This window comes from Oratosquilla oratoria, chromosome 33 (genome assembly GCF_046742065.1).
Source record: "Oratosquilla oratoria isolate Oo_2021 chromosome 33, ASM4674206v1, whole genome shotgun sequence".
In the NCBI taxonomy this organism is placed as follows: domain Eukaryota; kingdom Metazoa; phylum Arthropoda; class Malacostraca; order Stomatopoda; family Squillidae; genus Oratosquilla; species Oratosquilla oratoria.
The window spans coordinates 2726516-2751423 of record NC_134809.1 but is presented as its reverse complement, the minus strand read 5'-3'; the positions used below and the strand labels follow the sequence as shown (position 1 = coordinate 2751423).

General features: G+C 42.6%; 1 protein-coding gene across 5 annotated transcripts in view; it reads left to right on the top strand.

The window, feature by feature from the left end:
- Positions 1-24908, top strand: part of Pka-R1 (protein kinase, cAMP-dependent, regulatory subunit type 1) — a 262817-nt gene that overhangs the window by 227254 nt on the left and 10655 nt on the right. For all 5 annotated transcript variants that reach the window (XM_076172463.1, XM_076172461.1, XM_076172462.1 and 2 more), the window contains 2 exons: positions 16085-16240; positions 24077-24277. In XM_076172463.1, the coding sequence (XP_076028578.1) occupies positions 16085-16240; positions 24077-24277 (357 nt within the window). The remainder of the gene's footprint in view (positions 1-16084; positions 16241-24076; positions 24278-24908) is intronic.

The window sequence follows — 24908 nt, the reverse complement described above, 5'->3', positions numbered from 1 at the left end:
CGTCTTCCTACTTCTTATCTTCCTCTTCCTCTCCTTCATCCTTATCCTTCTCTTCCTTCTATTCCTCATCATTCTCTTCCTCATTCTCTTTCTCTCCATCTTCATCCTCTTCCGACTCTTCCTCCTCCCCTCCTCATCTTCCTCCTCCTCTTCTACCTCATCTTGCTCCTTCGCTTCCTCCTCCTCCTCTTCCCCCTCTTCTACCTCCTCTACCTCATCTTCCTTCTCCTCCTCCTCCTCCTCTTCCGCCTCTCCCCCCTCTTCTACCTCCTCTTCCCCCTCCTATTCCTCCTTCGGACACAGATGAGATGAGAGAGAGAGATTGGCGGCGGTGTCCAGGTTTCATTACCTAACCGCGTGGTCAAACCAGACCATTTCTCTCCCTCGTTTCAATTCGACCGTGTTTTTCCAATTAATCCAGAATAGGACTCTCAACCCCATCCCCCTCCCCCGCCTACACATGTCACAATAGATAAATAATGAATAAATGAATAGATAGATCAAATAAGAAGAGAACAACGCGGGCCTGTGCGACTAAAGGTGGCGATTTAGCTTGTATTGCGGTACTTAGATGACAAGCTGTACAAAGTGCTTATGATTAGAGGTCTACGAATTTAGGAAGGTCCTGAGGCATCATTGGTGAGATCACGTGACCAACCAGGGCGTACTACGCGGGACAAATAATCTTGCCCTGAGGTGTCACTGGGCTGTTTTTACTCCAACCTCCGATTAATCGGCGGTAACGCCCACTTTCAGAACTTTTTCCGCCATCAAATCACGATGGCAAACTATTTTGTTTACTCAACAGAAATACATAGAATGTCGTTTGAGATGCTTAAGGAAATTTATTTTCCTTCAGCATATCAGATAACTTCCCGAAAAGTGCGGGCTACAAATTTGCTCCAAAAGTCGGAGGAAAAATAGCCCAGTGTGATAAGGCCTTTATCGCTGAACACACGGAAGTTGGCACCAAGATTATTAAGTGAAGGAACGTTTGAAACGTTCGTTAGCCACAAACTGGGACCGGATTTCAGTCCTCGTAATTTTTTCCGGTGTCGTCATTTTTCGTCGTCGTAATATTTCCGTCTTCCTGATCTTTTTCTATTTTTCTCCCCGTCGTTCTGTTCCTTCCATCGCCCTAATTTTTCCGTCGTCATTATTTTTCTGTCTCGGTAATGTAGGACTGTGGTCGTTACGTTACTTCCTGTTGTCATCATAATGATCTTCGTCTCGGAAAATCGCGACGTCTTTGATGATGCATTGACGAGCGCGCAAAACTGAAAACCAATACGCCCCGTTTCAGGGTGGATTAAGATGAGGGTTCTTTTTTAACACTTTAATCTCTCGTTCTAATCTGATACAAAACTGCTGGCAAGTCCAGAGGAAAACTCCGGAGGTCGCCAGACTTTCCTAGCTCAAAGTTACAGAAAGCAAAAGGGGCGTTCAACACGAAGGGGTGGCCAATAAGAAACATAGATCATGTATGAAATGGTGGTACTCTTGAAGGTTGCCAAACAGGGAAAAACTGCATCGATGTGAAAATCGTTGGGTCCCGGTCCCACGGCGTGAGCCTTCCAAGCCATCCGCCTGACCGTTTGTCTCGCTTCGACCACAAGTTTATTTGGAGTCTGCCCGGTGCCTTGGCCCTTCTCTGACATATGGCCAATAAAGGGGTGCCTGACGAGCGATATCCCCGAAGGGTCTTTTGAGAGTTGTCCCTTCATACTCGAAATGAAAGAAATCTCCTGGCGTCTATCGCAGGGTATATCACAGTAACGATTGTTACCATTACCGAAACCAATTACCACCACTTCCACCAGAATTGTTACCACCTAAGTTGTTACCAGCCTCCGCTTCAGGGCGTGCCACTTCACCTGAAGTGCGGCGAGAGTGGCACTGTGCCACAGGCAGTGTGCCACAACGGCACTCAGGAATGGGAATCGTTATGGGACGAGGTCCCGTCGTGAGGGTCACGTATATATTTTTGTTTATTTTATTGTATTTTTATATGTTTATTTTTGCTTACTGGCTTAGGTAGTTTATTATATTTGTCTTTCTGTTTACTTAGGAAGTGGTTTGTTTATTTGTTTGTTTAAGTTTAATGACTTAGAGGAAGCGTAAGAAGTAGAGTGCAGCACAGGAATATATTTTATAAGGTGAAAAATGTATTTTCTATGTTATAGAATGATTAATAATAAAAAAAAAACTTGGACAAAAGTCCCCTTTATCCCCATTTTTTGTCGGGGTAGGGGGGCTTCAAATTTTGTAAAAAAGAAAGAAAATGTAAAACAATTACCGTACTTTTTTCTCAGTTATCTGGTGGAATGATGTACACATGTTACGTACATGATGTATGCATGCTATCGCTTTCAGTGTTATATGCGAGTGTCTCTCTCTCCCTCTCTCTCTGATTTCCTAAAATTCGGAAAACGTTCTGCGTATTGGAAATACATATATTCGGAGATTCCCATTAGAGAACGATCTACATCGTTACACGTCACCGTTACAGTGCACCGTAACTCGAATGTTACATGACGCTCGTCATTCCAGACGTAACTGCACTACCAGGACTACCACTGGACGTCGATTTCAGACACACAACATTATAACTACTTTTCTTTCAGCTGTACTTATGTATTTATCATCGTTTTAATACATTTCCCAGTTGTGCAACTGTCACAGAAGAGACAGTCATCACCACCACCAACAATTCACCACCACCACAACCGTGACACTTCCACGCGTCACATCCACAACCATCATAACTACCACCACAACCACATCCACCACCACACCCCGTGCGCATGCGTATGTATGCGCGCTCGCTCGCGCGTGAGCGTGTGTGTATGTGTGTGTTTGTGTGTATTTGGTATGATAATGGAAGTGACATTAATGCGGCCCGGGGGTCATTGAGGTGTGCAATCAGTGTCCATCACTTTCGCCCCCGGCTGCTGGCACCCCGGCCGGCCGTCCGTCCGTCGCGCTCCGTCTGCTCGTGGCGGCACTCGAGGGGTCCCGCCCCCGCCGCTGCCCGCGGCCGAACCTGCGTCGGGCGAGTAGAATCAGCCTGGCGGCAGCCACGACATGTGTACACGTCGACGGAATATATGTATACACTTACGTACATACATACGTACATACAACGTCTTCTCGCTGTCATAGTATTATAATGTTATTTTCTTGTAGGATGTATATTTTCAGCAGAAATGCTGCTATACCCAATAAACCGTAAATTATTATTATTATTATTATTATTATTATTATTATTATTACGTACATACCTACATACATACGTACATAAATACATTCATACATAATGTATTGCCTGATGTATGGGTAATGCTGTGATCTTACACATACACACACACACACACACACACACACACACACTCGTATATACATATGTATACACATACGTACATACATATATACATCCATACATAATGTATCGCCTGATGTATAGATAATGCTGTGATCTTACACACGTCACACACACACACACACACGCATACACACACACACACACTCGCACATACACATATACATCCATACATATTGCACGTATATGTATGCATACACATTCATATACCTTCATACACACATACTATACATGCATAGATGTATCCATACGAGTGTATTTCTTGAGAGGTCTATAGCATAGTATGTTATCTTGCACGAATCTTCCTCCCCTTTCTCTTTTCAGTCCCCTTCACTTTCCTCTACCCATTCCTCTTGCCCTTCCTCTTCCTCTTTTTACTCTTTCCTCCCCTTCCTCTTCCTTTCCCATTTCTTCCTTCCCTATGAGTTCCCTTCTCATTACTTTCTCCTCTCCCCTTTCCCTTCCCCGTCCTCCTCTTCCTCCCCTTCCTCTCCTTCCCCTTTCCCCTTACTCCCATTCCCTGTTCCTCCCTTTCCTATCTTTTCCTGATATTTCCCATCATCAGCCTACCTTTCACCCATTTCCATTTCGTCTCTTACCCCCTTTTCTCCCTTTCAGTTCCTCACCCTCCCTTTCTTCTTACATAATCCCTATAACATTTAAATTCCTTCCCACGCCTCCCGCCACCTTTCTCCCTCCCATTCATCGTCCTCCCTTCTACTTCGTCTTCTCTTCGCCTAATATCCTCCCTTATCCCCCCCCCTTCTTTCTCCTTCCCCTGCCCCTCTTCCCACCCCTTGCTACCCCTCCTTACCTACCCTCGGCCACACCCTCTTCCAACCACCTCCCCCTCCTCTCCTCCCCCTCTCCCCCCTCCCGCCCCTCCGCCGGTGCAGTGCCAGTCACGCCCTCCTCGTCAGTCAGCTTTCCAATTAAGCTTTTCAGTGCGCTTGTTTCCACAGTAGTTGCTCTTGCTCCCATTACTGGGAAGGTCCTATTCACTGGGGAGTTTGTGCGAGTTTTGCATGTGTGTGTGTGTGTGTGTGTGTGTGTGTGTGTGTGTGTGTGTGTGTGTGTGTGTATTATATATATATATATGTGTGTGTGTGTGTATAATTGTTTTTCCAGAAACCACTGGGAAATGAAAAATAGTTACCGAACGTTTTCGTCTATTTAAGACATCTTCAATGGTACAAATTAGTCATACAAAAAGTGGCAGAATATGCATAAGAAGAAAGAGGGAATTCGGAAAGGTCCAAAGGGAACAACTTCGGTACAAACTAAAGTAAAAATTATCACAAACAGCCTTGTTAATAATGAAATTATCCAGTCTGTATAAACCCAAACTCAGATTAATATTATTTTCAAAATACATTTTAATATAACAGGATTCAATAATGTTTCTATAATATTGTTACAAGACGTAATTACTTTTGAGTTTTTCCAGTCAATATAATGTCCATAGTCCTTTTGGTGAACACAGTCCACTTGACAATTGCCCCGTTCTAATGCTGTATTTGTGTTGATTTATTCTTTTATTCAAACCTTTACCTGTTTGGCTTATGTAAACAAAATTACAATTTTTTACATTGTACACTGTATACACAACCTTCCTTTTCTCTTGATGAAATTTTAGTCGACAAGCACTTAACATTATTATTGTTTTTAAAAATCACCTGGATACCAAAATTTTTCAAGTAATCTATGAAGACCTATTAAATTCTCATGGTAAGGAATTGTTAGCGTGTTCTTATGATTAGAATGTTATATGAGAAATATTAAGGAAAAATTTCCTAGTTCTGTTTTGTGCGAGCTAGGAAATCTTTTCTTAATATTTCTCATGTAAAACATCTTAATCATAAGAACATGTTAACAATTCCTTACCATGAGAATTTAATAGGTCTTCCTAGGTTGTTTGTGATCATTTCTAATTAAATTGTACTGAGCTTGTTCCCTTGGGACCTTTCCGAAATCCCTCTTTCTTCTTATGTATATACTGCCACTTTTTGTATGACTACTTTCTACCCTTGAAGATGTCTTAAATAGACGAAAACGTTCGGTAAACGTATTTTTCATTTGCCAGTGGTTTCAGCAAATATAGTTTATCACGTGATTTCTTTGCGCGCGCGCGCACACACACACACACACACACACACACACATACACGCGCGCGCGCGCGCGCGCACGCACACGTTGGTGTGCATGTTATTCACCATAGTCTTTGATCATATACTGGACTTGTGATCGACAGCTATTATCCTCCTATATGAGAGCTCGGGGCTCATGTATTGCCTGATGTGTGGGTAATGCTGTGATCTTACACGCGCGCGCGTGCTCACACACACACACACACACACACACACACACACACACACACACACACACACACACACAAGCGAGCGCGGCACCACTACACCAGCGAACTTTTTTTCTCTCTCTCAGCCAACTCCTTCACTATTCGCTGACACACTTGATCAAGTTTGCAATCGATGAAGCACCAAACGACTTTATTCAGCTGAGGGGATGATGGTACATCCACCCGCACACGCACGCCCGTTCACTCACGCCCATTCACTTGTTCATTCACACACAGACGCGCACGGACTCACGAACATTGACTTGCCCATTCGCTGGACACTTCGAGGGCGGTGCCCCGAACACTCGTCCAGCACCTCGGGCCGGGGAGTCCTTCTCCTCCAGCCAACGGCGTCGCGAGGAACCCCAAAATCCCCCCGAAGTTCGCTGCTAGAGGCCGGCGGGCACCCCGAGCACACACACAAGTGCTGCCGACCGACGTGCTGCTCGATCTCATCTTCGGCCTCCGTCGACCAGCAGCTCCGTTGGTTCCGGGGGGCCCTCCAAGTCCCGTGGGAGACTCTCTTGACGAAGGCGCCTGTCTAGAATGGGCGAGCACCCCGAACACTTGCGCGAAAGTACTGCTTTAAGGAGTGCCCCTCTTCTGCCCGCGGCTTCCCTCGAGGAAGCTCTCGACATCCGTCGGCGCCGAAGGTCTCCTACTCTGGATCCGGCATTCCCCGGGTCGTCGGTACGGGGTTGCTGCCGGCCGGGGCGGTGTCCCACGTCGTGCCCAATTGGCCCAGAGCCCCGTGGGCAGCGACGTCTTCGGCTCACCACCGGAGAGAGGATCCCGGATGAGGCGACGGCCAGCATCGGACTAAAACCAACACTAAAGGAAACATGTGACACACACACACTCACTCACTCACTCACTCGTGGCGCAGTGGTAGAGTTCCTGGCTACCACTGCGGCGGTCCGGGTTCGAATCCCGCCCATGAGTAAAATAATTTCAGTATCGCTGCGCTGCGGGTCGTTACTCCAAACTCCCGTGGGCGGAGAGTTGGGTGTATGTGTGTGCATGAAAGGTCACAGCATTACCCATAGATCGGTCATACATGAGCTCTGAGCTCTCTTCCGGGAGGGTAATAGCTGTCGATCACGAGTCCAACACGTGATCCAAAACTATGGTGAATCACTCTCTCTCTCTCTCTCACACACATACACATACACAAAGCGGGGGCCGAACTCAAGACTGCTGAGTTAGCAGGCCAAGTCGCTACCACCAGAGCATCAAACCGGTCCGTGAATGAATGACTAGGAGGGCCGTTTTGTTTGGAAATGCGAAAAGTAGTTGACAATAACATAACTAAGTTGGACCGGTAACTGAGGCTGGAAGCTTCGAGTCTGAATGGAGGAGACCCACAGAAGGTTTGGGTCAGTTTCATCACAAAGGGCGCTCCCCCCCCCCCCTCCCGGAGGATTGATACCTTACAAGGCGACCCAGGTGATGAAGAGGTGGGGGCGCCTCCGGAAGGGCGCTTTCAGACGAGACGGCGAGAGGCAAAAAGCCCAAGGGACGGGTCCCTAAAGGATGGATCATCCCTCGCGTAAGGCCTCAGAGGACCTCCTTCACTGGCCGCAGGACATCCCACTTTCTGACGTGACTTGATGGGTCCCTCGGTGAATTTAGCCATATATTGATGCTTCAGGACGTCCAGAAGGGAATCTCTCTCTCTCTCTCTCTCTCTCTCTCTCTCTCTCTCTCTCTCTCTCTCTCACCTTAGACCCCGGACATCAACCTTGCTGAGGTTTATTTTATTCTGGCTAGCGCATGATGATTCTATTCTTAGTCGAAAGGGGAAACCCCCCTAGACATTAATTCTTGGTCGCCGTTGTAAGACCAATGGGTTATTGTTATTGTCCGAAGCTTACCAGCGGTTCAATCCTTGTGGGTAATCTCGTGGCCAGCGATGTACAGTTTGTCGCCGCGGTGCTGAGAAAGTTGGTTGTGTAAAACGGGTCTGAGAGGTAGATACGCGTAGATAACCGACCCAGTTTAGGGGGTGGGTATCCAGAGACCGTCGCCCGTCTTGTCTGGATACGAAAGAGGAGGCAGGAGCCTCCTGGAAGCTTCTGCAAAAGGTGGTGTGAGAGGAGGAGGAGGAAGAGGGAGAAGAGGAAATGGAGAAGGAAAAGCAAAGGGAGGAGAAGAGAAATGACGAAGAAAACAAGGAAAAGTGAAAAGGGTTAAAGAAAAAGAGAGAGGGGGGAAAAAGGGAGGAAGAGGAGTGCGGTGAGACAAGAAGAAGAGGAGGAGGAGGAGGAGGAGGTGGTGATGATGGTAGTTGAGGGGGTCACGAGTAGATCCCTTCCAGATCGAGGCTGGAGTAGTTCACAGCGATGAACGGAATCGCCTGACGGCATTGGGTCAAGTACTGTGAAGAAGACTTTCGCCAAAGGTCTTGTCCCTCAGGGTCTTAGCTGCTGCAGCTCCTGCTGCACCGAGCCGAGCAGCTGGTGTGTTGTAGCACAGGGCAACCTGCATCTGCAGGAGGGACGCAGGGGTGGTGGGGGTGGGGGTGGGGCTGTTGCGTCTGCAGTTACAAACATGCTGAGGTGTCTGCAGCCATCTGTGGGCTGGTGGGCCACTGTGCGCCCTTCAGCCCTCCCTCCATCCCTCCCTCTCTCCTTCTATCCCTTCCTCTCTCCTTCCATCCCTTCCTCTCTCCCTCCATCCCTTCCTCTCTCCCTTCCTCCCTCCCTCCTTCCATCCTCCCTCCAAATTGTTCTTATCTCTCTTCCCCATCTCCTCCTTTCTGTCTTCGTTTGTTTACTGTGTTAGTTCATCGATGCCATGGACCTTGGGAAAAACACACATACACACACACACGCACGCACACACACACACACACACACACACACACACACACACTCACTCACTCACTCACTCACTCACTCACTCACATACTCACGGAGTATGGTATTTGTTCTTCCTCGAGGTCGCACACATAATTTGTTTCTGAGCTAATAGGCTTTATCGTATTTTAAAAGTTTCGCTCCTTCATCATGCAGGGCGCTAAATGTCTCCACCCCCCGGCTCTTCTCTTAGGTCATTTACTCTCATTAGGTCCGTCACGGAAATTATATGTTTAGCTAGAGAGAGTTTTATTTTTCATATTCACTATTTACTTCCTCTTTTTGTTCCTCTTCTTTTCTCCTCCTCCTTCTCCTCTTCCTCCTCCCCCTCCCCCTCCTCTAGCCTCGCTTCGCCATGAAAATATTGTGGCTTTCTGGAATTATATTTTCTTCTTAATCCATTATGAGGGTTGCAGTATTTTCCCCCACAGTGCAGTAAGACGCATAATAGAGTAATAATATAATAAGCCACACAAATACCTTCTTAATCTCTCTTTCTCTTTCTCTTTCTTTAACTTTATTAGATTTTATTTTCAAGGTCTGAAAGTATGTGTACAGAAATTGAATTGCTTGAATAGGTATTACATCTCCCACATGAGGAATTACGCTTTAATTTTTTTCATGTTGATAGGATAGTATATGTAATGCCGTTCGGTCAACCCTTTTTTTCACTCTAACTGCAGTGGGCACTTCAGGTATTCAGAATTTTAAAACTCTATTACTGTTGCTTTGAAGATTTTTTTTTATAATTTTTTTTTTTTCTCCCCTCTCCAAAAGTGTTTATACTCAGACCTTGGGCATTTTGGAAAAGGGTGCTTCACCCCATTTCTGTTTGAAGTTTCCCCCCTCCCCCTCTCCTACTTTCAACGTAGTACCTTTGTGTGTCTGTACTTCACCCGATAACAAAAGAGTGGGAGAGAGAGAGAGAGAGAGAGAACCCACCAGAAATGAATAAGATTGTCTGACGTGAAAAAAAGAAAGTGGCAGCAAGATGTAAAAGCTAAAGAAAACGGAGCGATTAAACCCTTGTACAGAAAAAAAAACAGAACAAAATTATGAAGTATTCCAACGATTAAAAAAAAATTAATCTATATTTATTTATTCGTTTATTTATATATTTAATTTTTCTTCTTCGTCTTTGTCATCTTCGTCGTCGTCCACGTATTTCCCAGAACCGCCAAAGTTGAAGACCTGCCCAGGAGTCTAGTGACGCTGCAGAAGCAACAGCAGACGCCTGTTGACGTTGATCCTGCGATAAAACCGGAAGAGGTGGCCGGGGAGGGGGAGGGGGGGTAGTAGATGGTGCAGCAACGGTCCGTGTTGGCCTAGATGGTATCGTTTGGGGGCCCGCGCTGTGTACTCAGGGGAAGAGCGAGGGAATGTTAATTGGAGGGCACGTAATTGTTTTTTGCTGTCGTCGTCGTCGTCATTTTCTCATAACGAGGTCATATGAAGCGAATAAGTAAAGAAGCAAGCAAGCTTCATTGAATTACATAAGTCTGTCTGAATTTTGAAACTTCCAACCGTACCATATGCTCTATCACCCTTCTCTTTTGAACACGTGTTCGCGCACGCGCGCGCACGCATTCTCGCGACCGCTAATTCAGCAATCCGAGTTTGAGTCCCGCCCAGGGCTGAAAATTCCAGTAATGCTGCACTGCGAGCCGGTACTCCAACTCTGATGGGTAAAGAGTAGTGTGTGTGTGTGTGTGTGTGTGTGTGTGTGAAGCCACATATGAGCTCGTAAGTTCTCATCCGGGAGGGTCATAGCTGTCGATCACGAGACCAGCACGTGATTCAAGACCGTAGTGAATCTCTCTCACTCTTTCCCTCACTCACTTCCTACCTTTCTCTCTCTCTCTCTCTCTCTCTCTCTCTCTCTCTCTCTCTCTCTCTCTCTCTCTCTCTCTCCTCTTTCGGGGTACACAGAGGGCAGCAGTTTCTAAGAAAGAGCGAGAGAGAGAGAAGGGGAAAGTGAGAGAGAGAGATATTGGAGAAGAGTACAAAGGGAAAGAGGGGGAAAATATATCCCACTAAAGTCGAATATTGGACTGAATAGAGAGAGGAACAGTCCGCGATGGAACATATACCCTCCCATCCCCCCATCCCCCTCCCCTCCCCCCATCCCCCTCCCCTCCTGCTTAACAAATGTTTCTGTTTAGGTTGCTCCTGTGCAGGGGGGCCCCCCAAAACAACAATTAATATTTTGTATTGTTAATATAATTTATTATTGTTATTATTATTATTATTATTTGTTATTATTATTATTATATTATTTTGATTATTATTTTGTTTTGTAATTATTTATTATTAATATTATTTTATTATTATTATTATTTTGTAATTACTTATTATTACTATTATCATTATTATAATTATTATTTAAGTGTTAATATTGTCATTGTTATTATGACTATCGTACTTTTCTTTATATATTGCATTTATTATTTTATTTATTTGTTATACATTGTTTTATCTTATTATCTTTTCACATCTCCTTTCCCCGAAGTGTTCCCACACATACGAAAAGAATCGCGTAGCGCCAGAATAAAATCTATAGGCCCTATTCACATTAGCGGTTTCAACCGCCGCGGTTTAATTACACTACAAGTCAGTGGAGGCGTTCACACTCGATACATTTTTCCCTTGATCATGCGGTACCCTCGCGGTTTCCACGCGGTTCAAACCGCTAGCGTGAACAGGGCCATAGACTGTGTCAGTATAGAGAACCGGGTTATCGAGAGAGTTTACTTGTTTTACAAAAATACCCGACGCTGCTGAATATTCAGTAGACGAGCTGCAAGTGTATTTTTATACTGTAATTTGTTTTCCTAGTGAAAGGTTATTTTGTAATTCAAATGAAAAGAATATAGCCTTGTGTTTTATTGTAACACGTTTATACATTTATTCGTTCATTAATTTCATTTATTCATTTGTTTATTTATGTTTTGCTAAACTTGGTCGCTCAGGTCTGTGTTTACAATTGTATAACCGTTTACTTTTTTCTATTTAAATGGTACGGTAGCTGGTTAAGATTTAATTTGATTTCTATGCAGTCGTCGCTCTGCAGTATATTAGTCGAATCTGTGCGACATGTTGACATTGTGTATACATATGTAAATATATATGTATATGTGTCTCTCTCTTGATGGCGCAATCGGTTAAGTCACTACCACTTGTCACGTGCTAGTGCAGGTTCGAGTCCTTGGCTGTACATTTCAATTTCTGCATGTTTGCTTCCTCAAGTTTCTCGATGTTGATGGCTTAGAATTAAAGTGAATTGGGATATATATATATATAAGATTTTTTTTTGTACAGCAATAACAACAACGGAATACGGATTTGCAGAGGTATGGTAAAACGTGGGTCAGTTTTGGATGCCCTGCCCCCTCCCCCCTCCGCCTGACCCCCGCGGAAGTCGAGGTCACCAGAACGTTCTGTTTCTGGCGTTCAACATCCTCAGTATTGAAGTTTGTTCCTGAAGGGTTGGTTGAAGTCACGTGACCACAACTAGGATAGATACTAGGTTTTGCCTAAGCAAGGGACCAGCAATGAGTACCTTCACGTGGTCTCTGTCTCGCGGGAGGGACGTCGGAGAGTGTCCTCTCCACGACTTTAGTAAAGGCGGTCAACACCCTCGCGTCGAGTGGGAGGTGTAACCCCGAGGGCCGGTTCACGATCTCCGGACTAGATCCACGATTGCCATCCCAAATATCCATATTTCTTGACCGACTTTCGTAAAAAAAGGTGACTGGCAACCACTCCCTCCTCTTCACAACCTCCTCCTCCTCCTCCTCACCCCCCCTCATATTGCTACTACTGCTACTACTACTACTTTTTTAACGATCTCCATCCACGAAGAACTGTGTGGTGAAAGCAGTCAGGATTTGTCTCCCACAGACACAGTTCAGTGGACCTTCTACTACTACCACCAGTATCACTGATGTTACTACTACTACTACCACCACCACAAACACCACTATCACTACTACCACTGTTACTGTTGCTACTACTACTAATACTACTACTACGGCTACTAATACAACTACTATTACTACTACTCCCATTACCACCACTACTATTAGCAAACTTCCAAACGTTTCTTTCTCGGAGGATTTAGAGAGGTCCTGGGGACCGTTTGGGGCTCTTGTGGGGCTCCGGGTTTCATGCAAGAGGAGCGCGAGTTCGCATCTTGAGTGACAGAGGATTGCGGGGCACTTCGGCGCGGGGCAGACGACGGGGGGAGGGGACGTCGGCCCCTGGAGTGCCTGGAGGAGGAGCAGGAGGAGGAGAACCCGGGAGCTCGAAGGAGGCGCTAGAGAAAGCAATCCTTCATTCACATCCTCCTCTTCCTCCTCCTCCCACCACCTTCCTCCTCCTCCTCCCACCACCTTCCTCCTCCTCCTCCTCCTCCTCCTCCTCCTCATCATCATCATCATCATCATCATCATCCTCAGCACGGTGGCACACACTTCAACATATGTATGTATGTATGTGTGTGTGTGTGTGTGTGTGTGCGCGCGCATGTATATATATATATAATATATATATATATATATATATATATATATATATATATGTGTGTGTATGTAATATTTCTAAACTGAGATACAAACTGCGGGAACAATTGGGGATCGTGGACGGTCGAGACCCTCATTTTGAAATGGGTTGCCAATGGCCAAAATAAAATCTTTTAAGACCTGACACCTTGTTGAAGAGAAATAGGAGGAATGGGAGAAAGAAGAGGAAGAATGATAGGAGGAGGAGGAGGAGGAAGAAAGTTATTTGTGGGCAGGGAAACACACACACACACACACACACACACACACACACACACACACACACACACACACACACACGCACACACTCGCACACACACACACAATCACACACACACTCGCACAGAATGCGATAAAGGGAAAAGAGGTTTAGCAGCAGCAGCATCTTGTTGTTGGCGCGGTGGTGGTGGTGAACTTCCTCCTCCACCTCCCCTCCCCCCTCCCCCACCTCCTCCCCGATCGATGCCAGAATCCAGCCTCCCTCTCCACCCCCCACCCCATGTTCCCTTGCCCTCTTCAGCACCCCCCCCAGGTCCTCCTCTTCCCCTCCTCTTCCCTCCCCCTCCTTTTCCTCTTCTTCCACATCCTCTTCAACGCCTCCACCTCCTTCGCTCCGTTGATCTCTTCCTCTTTTGCCTTTGTGCATTTCTTCATAACCGCAGTCTCCCCCACATGCTCTCTTCTCCACCCTCAGAGTCCTACCCCCCCCCCCCCCACACCCTCAGGGTGTCCTCATTACCCAGAGGGTCTCTATCATAGTCTCTACTATCAATGGATCTCTCCATCGTCTTGTAGTCTCCTCACTCTCCCAGGGTTTCCTTTCTCCCCCCCCCCACAGAGAGTCTCTTAGGCACCCCCGAGGTCTCTCTACCTCGATAATTTCAGAAGAGTCTCCGGTCTTCTCCCCGTCCTTGAAGCCTTGCTGCCCCCCCCCCAAAAAAAAAAAGTCTTCTTCTTCTCTCCCCTCCTCCTCCTCCTCCTCATCTTCCTTCAGGTCTTTGGTCCTTCCTTCCTTCTTTCGGTTGTCTTCCAATCTTTTGTGTCCACTGACCTCCTGGCCTTCCGAAGGGTCTCTTAGTCAATTCTTATGCCTCAAGAGTAGACTGTGGCTCTCTTAGAGCTTTCTCTCTCTCTCTCTCTCTCTCTCTCTCTCTCTCTCTCTCTCTCTCTCTCTCACACACACACACACACACACACACATATATATATATATATATATATATATATATATATATATACTTATATATATATATAATACGCAGAGCTTTTACATTTACATCACCCTGGAAAAATATACAGTATGCAAAATTATCAAAGGAGAAAAGTAACTTAGAATTAACTACTTTCGTGTATTACGCCCTCAGGCCTTTGGGGATGTAATACACGAAAGTACTTACTATCTTCAAGTAACGCGCGCGCACACACACACACACACACACACACACACACACACACACACACACACACACACACACACACACACAGAGAACAGATTGGTATTTATTAGAAATGAATGTAGACCATTTCACTTCGCTGGCTTTCTCCAGACTAGTCTACCCTCCCTTCAGTCCTTTTTTTATATAGATAGGTGCCCGGAAATTGGCCCCGTCTTTTCTCATTCTTTATGATTTTGGGGCGACGGATGGGTGACTCCCACAATGGGAAAAAATGCGTCATTCTTAAGGTGGGGTGGGGGAGGCCGGGACTATTTTCCCCCGTCTTCTCATTAGTCAGTAATAATAAAGCTCTGTTTTGATATCCTACACACAAACCTCAAATCGTGAATCGTCCCTTCACAGCCCCTTATACTACATGAACACAATGTAAACATGAGCGTGTGTGTGTGTACATATTTGTGATATACAGGAAAGGAGCTACGCTGGTGGGGTCACGTCGTCTTTGCTCCATCGATCAAACTGTACGTCCTATTAAGCTATCCCATGAGCGGCACATTATACGTTTTCTCTCTCCTCTCCCCCTCTCTCTCATCTCATCTCTCCTCTCTTCCTCTCTCTCCTCTCCTCTCCTTTCTCCCTCTCTCCTCCCCCTCGCTCCTTCGCTGCACTCTATAATGATTGGAGACGAGTATATATATACAGAACTCTGATCACTTTTGACTTCTGCCCTTGTTAAACCTCACTCTTTTGCGACCTACGAGTCCACCAAGGATAGAAGCGCTGGATATTGGGCGACGAAATACAAAAAATTTAAAAAGAACTCCGTGTTCATGGCAACACACACACCTACCGTCCTATCCCTCACCAACCGCCCTATCCCTCACTTACTCCCATCTGTCTCCCTCTCCCTCAGGCCCTTCTTTCTTCCCCTGCCCCTTCTCTCTCTCTCCCCTTTTCCCCCTCCCGCCGCCCTGTCCCCTTTCCTCTCGACTCTGACACTTTGTGCCCGTCACAGCCGCCCCGCGCGGCTCTACATTGTGTTCATTTCGTGGCCGTTTCCATCAACATATTATTTTGTCTCCTTTGTGTGTGTGCGCACGCGAGCGCGTCTGTCTGGAAAAAAGCAAGATGGCCACCGCAGTGAACGTAATAGATATAATCCCGTGGCAAGTAGGAAAGTTCGAACGTTTACCATCATCATCAGCCTGATCTGGAGAAAACATAAACGTTTTAATCTGATATGATGGAGAATTTCCGGACTAATTTTGTTGAATAGTCTGCAGTTAGCTCATCTAATTTTTACATTAGAATTTTAATTTCAATGTTCATTTCGCCAGGATTTATGCTTAGGTTTGTGTATTTGTTTTATGTATTTACCTGTTACCATTAATAGTTATTTTTTATTTGTTTTTATTTATCTTTTATTTTTTGTTCATTTATTATTATTTTAATATTTATTTTTATCAAATGAAGATGATCTTTTAGTGTGTAATACCTTCTGCCCGACTAAGGTCCTCCTCTTCTTCCTCCTTCAGGAAGCGGTCCGCGAGTGCGAGAGGCGCGTCACGACCCCGGAGGACGCGGACGACCTGAGCCCGATGCCAGCGCAGGTGGTGACGAGCAAGACCCGGCGGGGGGCCATCTCCGCCGAGCCCCTCTCCGAGGATGATGCCACTTCCTACGTCAAGAAGGTGAGCCTGTGACGTCATCGCGAAAGGGAGGCGGTGGGTGGGGGAGAGGGGGGGGGGATCCGGCTCGTCCGGCCAAACTTGGCGGGAATCTGATGCTGCCAAAGCCGTGCTTTTTTATATATTTGGTTTAATTGTGTGATTTTATGAGTGATTTTGTCAATACTGGTGAAGATTCATCCTCCTCCCCTGCTTCCTTATATCGCTCTTTTAGGGCTTAATTACTTTTGTATTGTTGTCCTAATTAAATAGGGTTAGTAATAATATTTATCCTGGTTCAGGTCAATTTAAGAGGATAGGAGAAACCATTTGAACATTTATCATTTACAAAACTTTAATACTAAGAAATATGGTTAATTATGAATATATAGAAATTAGAATTATAAAATTTCTAATAATGTATAAAACATGGAGGATGTGAGACGGAGAATATTTCATTTGATTTTCACTACACTAATTATTTTTCTTTTATCACTTAGTTTCTTTTCTATAAAACACTTTAGTTTATAATAAAGAATATAAATTACTTACCTAGTTATTGACGGTGATTGTGAAAACGTAGAATGGTCTTCAAGGATGTCGATATAAGAGAGTTGGACGACTTGTTTCAGGCGTTGATGTATAGAAGTATAGGGTTGACGGTGAGCCAACTTCAAGACGGTGATGGATCCTTCCATGACATTCAAGATCAACTTAGAATCGATATGGAGCTTGGTCTCTAGATGATCATTCTTGTTTTCTTATACAAACTACCGTCTCTACTAACTCGCTTTGTCTCTGTGACTCTTCACTAACTATGCGTACCATTTGTAGCCGTTTATATACTTGCAGGGGTATGACGTCACCTAAGGAATTCGTTATGGACGTTCGAATTTTAATGCATTCAAATCAAGGTTTGTTAAAAGAGACAATTATAAATTGCGGATCATACGGAACCTAACCTAACCACCCTATCCTAACCCTAACCTAACCTAACCTCTTCGCGCCTGATCCGCAAATTATAAATGGCTCGCCTCCTTGATGAATCATAGGTTTAGTCTAATGCCAATGATTACAAAGGATTACAAAGGCGGAGCATGCCGACAGAAGACCTTTTGATCCATATCTAGGTCGGATGCGAAAAAAAATCATATTAATAATAAAACAATAAATAAAAACTATAATAATGTAAATAACAAATAAGATACATAAATAAATGCATAGGTATAGTTGAATAATAAACAAACAGGTAAATAGTAAATAATGATAAATTGACATATAACTAATAATAAATGAAAATCAGACAGACAAATGATAACAAAACAAAAACAAAATAAATGAAAATCAGACAGACAAATAATAACAAAACAAAAACAAATAATATAAGATAAATTATAATCATTACAGCATCTTACATAGGTATTTATCTAACTGATTCTTAAAGCTTCGAACTGAACTACATTGCACTACCTGTGCAGGAAGTTTATTCCATTCATTTACTACACGGTTGGCAAAGTTGTTTCTACCTACTTCCAAATTGAATCTATTTCCGGATAGTTTGAGACCATTGTTTCTTGTCTGATTCTCATTCAATGTGAAAATTTGGTCACTTTTGATGTTGTCAATTCCCTTTAAAATCTTAAAGACCTGTATCAAGTCACCTCTGAGTCTACGCTTTTTTAGGGAAAACAGATTCATATGTTTTAGTCGATTTTCGTATGATTTATTTTTTATATTTGGAATCAGTTTTGTGGCTCGCCGTTGTACTTTTTCCAGTCTGTCAATGTCTTTAATGAGATTCGGTGACCATACGGAAACAGCATATTCCAAATGTGGACGAACTAACGATTTATATAGCTTGTTAATGAGTGATGGACTTTTGAAATCAAAAGATCGCGCAATCAGTCCCAGAATCTTATTTGCTTTCTCAGAGGCTGAAATACACTGCTTGGATGATTTGAGGTCGTTACTGATAATTACGCCGAGATCTTTTTCACTATCCACTTTTGTTAACGAATTACCAAATAACTTGTAATCGTACTTACTGTTATTTTTACCTATGTGCATTACCTTGCATTTACTTGTGTTAAATTTCATTAGCCACTTTTCAGACCATTGCTGTAATTTATCTAAATCTACTTGAATATCTAATTGGTTTGAGTGATCATTTGCCACTCCGCACAGTTTTGTATCATCAGCAAATTTGGAAACAGTAGATTTTAGTCCATGGTCTATATCATTTATATATACTATGAAAAGAAGTGGCCCAAGAACGGAACCCTGAGGAACTCCACTTGCAACACTTTTCCATCCAGAAGTTTTTCCATTTAAAACAACTCTCTGTTTTCGACCATTCAACCAATTACTAGTCCAACCTAATAGGCTACCACTTATTCCATGCAAAGCTAATTTAGTAAGTAGTCTTTCGTGTGGGACGGTATCAAAAGCTTTTGCAAAGTCTAGATATATTAAATCTATATTGTTTCTTTTGTCATAATTCGAGATAACTGTGTTGTAGAATTCGAGTAAGTTAGTCACGCAAGAACGTTTCCGTCTGAAACCATGCTGGCTATCATTTATCAAACGGTTACTTTCTAAATGATGTTCGATAGCATCTCTGATGATAGTTTCCATTATTTTTCCTACGATTGAAGTCAAACTTATAGGCCTATAGTTATTTGGTTTCTTTTTGTCACCTTTTTTGAATATGGGAGTAACGTTAGCTAGCTTCCATTCTCTTGGGACATCTCCGGCTATGATGGATTTCTTGAAAATAATTTCTAATGGAACAACAATCTCATTTTTAATTTCCTTTAAGATTCTTGGATGCCAACCATCAGGCCCTGGTGTTTTATTAACTTTGAGTTTGTCTATACACCTTTTAATTTTTTCTTTTGTTATATTTACCGTAGTGAGTAAATGATTTTGCATGACGTTCAAAACATACTTCTATACATTCATTACATAGAACTTATACTTCTTATATTTATGTACCTTAAACACATGGATATATATATATGTGTGTGTATTTACCTAGTTGTATTTACCTAGTTGTATTTTGCGGGAAGGGGAGCTATGCTCGTGATGTCCCGCCTTTGTATCTTGCAGTGTCTAGTTTGTTTTTAAACTCATGAATGGTTTTTGCGCATACTATTCCATTGTCCAGTTTGTTCCAAGTGTCCAAAACTCTATGAGGAAAACTGTTTTTCTTCAGTTCTCTTCTATAGCTATGTTTTTTTATTTTCTTTCCATGTCCTCTTGTGTTTCTTTTGTCCCAGTTAAGTAAGTTCTCACTATCGAGTACCTCTGTGCCTTTCATGATTCTGTAGATGGTCAATAGGTCACCTCTCTCTCTTCTTTGCTCCAGTGTCGGTAACTCCAGTTTAGCCAATCTCTCTTCGTATGATAGGTTTGCAAGTGCAGGTGCCATTTTTGTAGCTGCTCTTTGGATTCTTTCTATTTTCTTTATATTCTTTTTGGTACTGGGGGACCACAATGTCGCTGCATACTCTAATCTAGGCCTTATCAATGTAACCAATATTTTTTTCATCATGTCTTCGTCCAAGTATGTAAACGCCACTTTTATTGATCTTAGCAAGTTGTAAGTCTCCCCGACAATTTTGTTAATCTGTATATCATAGGACAAGTCGTTCGTGATAATTACTCCCAAATCTTTTTCGGATCCTACTTTCTTTACTTCTTTGGTTCCAATTGTATATTTTCCTGATATTCTGTTTTTGCTTTTTCCAAACTCCATTATGCTACACTTCTTAGTATTAAAGTCCACTTCCCATTTCTGACTCCAGTTCCATACCCTATTTAGGTCTTCTTGCAGTGCTTCACAGTCCTCATCAGTTTCTATTTTCCTTAGCAGTTTGGCGTCATCGGCAAAGAAGCTCATGTAGCAGTTCACGTCCTCATCCATGTCATTCATATAGATAGCAAACATTATTGGTGCCAGCACAGATCCTTGCGGTACTCCACTGATCACCTCTTTCCAGTCTGAATATTTTTCTCTGAGCACTACTCTCATCTTTCTACCAGTCAGAAAGTCCTCTATCCATTTTAGTAGGTTTCCCTGTATTCCTCCTATGTGTTCCAGTTTTTTTTAGTAGTTTTCTGTGTGGTACTTTGTCAAAGGCTTTTTGCAAGTCTAGGAATGCACAATCAGCCCATCCATTTCTTTCTTGCACTATGTCTATTAGTCTTGAGTAAAAGCATATTAAGTTTGTGGAGCATGATCTTCCTTGTCTGAATCCGAATTGTCTTGGGTTTAATATGTCATTGTCTTCCAGATGTTTTACCCATCTATTCTTGATTATTTTCTCACAAATTTTGGCTATGGTGCTTGTTAGTGATACTGGCCTATAGTTGGTGGGTTCTTCTTTGTTTCCTCCTTTGTGTATTGGTACAATGTTAGCGTTTTTCCAGTCCTCGGGTATCTTTCCTTCTTTGAGTGAGCTGTTTATTAAGATGTGTATTTTGTCTGTTAGTTCTTCTTTGCACTCCTTTAGAATCCAATTTGCAATACCGTCCGGGCCATGTGATTTTCTGACATCCAGCCTTGATAAATGTTCTGATATTTCCTTTAGTGATGCTGTAAACTCATTCATGAGGGGAGATTTCTTGTTTTTGTCTATGTCACAATTTGGTATTTTCTCTCTGGTGAAAACAGATTTAAAGTGATTGTTCATGACTTCGGCCATCTCTAAATCTTCTGTGTATTCTATGTTTCCTTGGCATAGTTTCACCAATTCCTGTTTGTTTTTAAGTTTACCATTCACATACCGATAGAATAGTTTGGGTTGCTCTTTGCATTTGTCTATAATATCCTTCTCATGGTTCCTTTTCTCCTCTCTTCTCACATTAACATACTCATTTCTATAGTTAACATAAATTTGCCATTTGCTTTGTTTTTTGTCTTTTCTCCACTTTTTCCAAGCTTTGTCCCTTCTGTCTTTTGCCTCACTGCATCTTTTGTTGAACCAACATTTAATGTACTCTCTCTCTCGCTTTTGTCTTGGTACATGCCTGTTTACCCCTTCATTGTAGTTTTCCATCAATATATTCCATTTCTCTTCCACTGCTGTTTCTTCCCTGTAAAATATTTCCCAGTTTGCATTCCGGAAGAATGTCTTTAGTTTTGTAAAGTCTGTTTTATTGTACCTCAGTCTTCCTTTCCTATGCTTTTCGTTCCTCTCTATGTCTATTTCTTCCTTTAGTATAGTTTCGATGAGTACATGGTCACTCTTTCCAATTGGTGTCTCATACTGGACTTTATGCACTATTTCAGGCTCTGTTGTAAATATTAGATCTAGTTTCGATGGCTCTTCATTATTTCTGTACCTTGTGTTTTCACGGACCCATTGGGTCATTGTGTACTCCATGGTCATATCTAGCAGTACATTGCCCCACGAGTCATCTCCTCCTTGCACTGTCATGCTGTCCCAACAAATTTCTTTGCAATTGAAGTCCCCCATAACTACCAGATTACCCTTACCCATTAGTATCTCATTGAGTGATTTTCTTGTGTCATCTAGCATTTTTGTATGTTCGATTTCTTTCCAAGCGCTTGTTTTTGGAGGCACATAAGTCACCACAAACTTTCTACTTTTCATATTCTTGCCTTCGACTTTTATCATGATCAATTCAGCATTACCTTTGCCCTCTGCAATTTTTGTCACCTTTAGGTCTTTCTTGGCCAAGAACATGATTCCCCCTCCCTGTTTCTTGTCCCTGTTTTTTATCCAGTAGTTGTATAAACCTTGTCCGATAACAGTGGATGGTATTTCACCTCTTAGTTTAGTCTCTACAATTCCCATTATGTCTGGTTTTGCTTCTAACAGATAATCATTGAGTTCGTTCAGTCCCGAAATTAGTCCGTCAATGTTGGTATAGGCCACTTTTAATTTTCTTCCTTCTCCCTGGTTTCTTCTTCCCTTGTTTTGTTCGTTTTGAAGCGCCATTGTCTTAATCTCAAGTCTATTACTCTCCACTGGAATTCTTTGCATTCTGTCTCCGATCTTTTCAAGTTTTTTTCCTTTGCTTCTTCTCTTAGTGCCCTTTCTTTTTCTAATTCCTCAGTACTCATTTCTCTTTTTATCCATATCTTATTGTATTTTTCACTCTTTGCCAAGTTACCTACTTTTTCAAATATGTCTTCTACTACCACTTGTGACCTTAGTTTTATCTTTAGAGGTCGATTCCTATCCTTAGTATAGCGACCAATTCTGTAAGTCTCTTCTAAGTCTGTGCCTGAATCACTGTCTCCCCCCTGAATTTCATTAAGGATTTCTACTGCTGTCTCTTTTTCTTCTTTTTCTCTCATGTACCTCGCCAATCCTTGTTTTTCTTTAAGCCCATAAACCACAATACATTTCTTCCTATCTACTGTGTCCCTGACCCAATTTGCTTTTTCGTTAATCACTTGAATGATTGTGTCTTTTGCATTATCTTGCATTTGCTGCTTGACTATTTCTTTGAAAGCAATTTCTTTATTTTCAATATTTTCTTTCCACTTCTTAATTTCCTGGATACTATCCCCACCTAAGTTTTCTTCGATCTTTTGTGTCAATTCTTGTAATTTGTTGTTCACTTCCTGCTTTAGATTTTCGCTATTGTTATTATCATTAGTTTTCTTCTTTTCATTATCATTCTTCAGTTCATTTATGTCTCTTTTCATTTCTTTAATTTCGTTTGTAAGATCCAAGTTAGCTTTTCTCAGGTCAGAAATTTCATGGTTAGTCTTAGATAAACAATCAATTAAACCAATGACCTCTTTTCTTAAGTCCATGATTTCATTTTCCCACCGAGTCCTATTTTTGCTCATCTCTCTCTCTATCTCTAATAATCTACTTAAGTTCTTTCTTTCGTACTTACCAAACCCTAAGAAATCATTGTCATAACACGTGCTTTGTTGATTGTTTACATCGCGGTTCAGTGGATTGCCGCCAGATGGCTCTGATTCGCAACTGGCTTTCGAGTCGTTTTCATTCATTTTTGCTAATTTCGAGTTAACACAATTAACTAGCACTGCATAGATACCATTTCGGGCACTCACGTTCACTCCCCACCCCTACAGTACAAACCAGGTTTTCCTTTTTCGTCGTAAATCCTCTTCTTCTTGGTCGCGCGACGACAGCGACGACGGGCGGTGTTGCTTCGATGAGCGTGTGTGTGTATATATGTGTATATATAATATATATGTATATATATATATATATATGTGTGTGTGTGTGTATATATAATATATATGTATATATATATGTGTGTGTGTGTGTATATATATATATATATATATATATATATATATATATATATATATAAGAAATTATTACATTATTTCTATCATGGAAAGACATGCCACTCCTCCCCTTCTTCCACCTCCCTTTCTTTTTCCACCCTTTCGTCCTCCTGTTCTTCCTCCACCTCCCCTGGTTCCTCACCCCATTCTTCCTCTTCCCCCTTCTTCTTCCTCCTCTTCTTCCTCCATTTGTCTTGTGCTCCTTCTGCTCTTACTGATGTTTCTTTTCCTCATCCCCATCCCCCCACCTCTTCCTGCTCCCCTTCTTCCTCCTCTTCTCCCTGCTGCTGCTTTTCCTCCTCCATCCTTCTTTTTATTTTTCTTCCTCTTCCTCCTCCTCTTCCTCTTCCCTGTCTTCCTTTTCCTGCTCCTGTTGCTTGTACTCCTCTTCCTTATCCTTCTCCTATTCATCTTCCTCCTTACCCTTCTCCCCATCTTTTCTCTTCCTCCATGGGGGGGGTGGGGGGAAGGAGCACTTTACTTTGTCTTTCAAAACCTTGCCATTGGTGTATTTGATAAACACATCTTCACTCTGTTTTGTTCCCATATTTGACCAGGTGGTGCCCAAGGACTACAAAACCATGGCTGCACTACAGAAAGCCATTAGTAAAAATGTCCTGTTTGCTCATCTTGACGAGAATGAGCGGTCAGACATTTTTGATGCCATGTTCCCAGTCAACGCACTACCAGGGGAAGTGATCATCCAGCAGGGTGACGAGGGAGACAACTTCTATATCATGGACCAGGGTGAAGTAGAAGTGAGTTGATCTTGATTCCATTTGGGAACAATTTGATTGTGGCTGTATAGAAATATTTTATCGTAACTGGAACAAATTTGAGTGTACAGAATGTGTTGTAATTCTCTTTAAATGAGTAATTGCAGCTGCACATATGTGTATTTATTTTTTATTGTTAGTATCATCATTATTTATTATTATTATTATCATCATCATCATCATCATTCTTTTAGACATTGTTATTTATTGAAGTTATGCCCAGAGCAAAATCTTTAATCATGCCAAATTTGTTACAGTTTTCCATAAAGAATTTGAATAACATTGTTAACATGTATAGAATTGATAGGTTTCTTAATCCATTACTCACCAACTGACACTTGTGTGGACATTTGAGCCAAGGACATAAACCCGCTTTGTGGATTGCCCCAGGACATAAAAGACCACTAATGCCTGAAGTGGGTTTATGTCCAAGGCCCAAATCCAAATGTCTACACAATGGCTGTTGGCGAGTGTTGAATTAAGAAACCTAAGCTTAAACTTTTTATCCCACCGTCAGCAAAGAAGACACTGATGTCAAAAGTTCTGTATATATCGATCACTAACTGTGATCTTCTTCTGCTTGAAGAGGATCACAGTTAGTGATCAAAATATA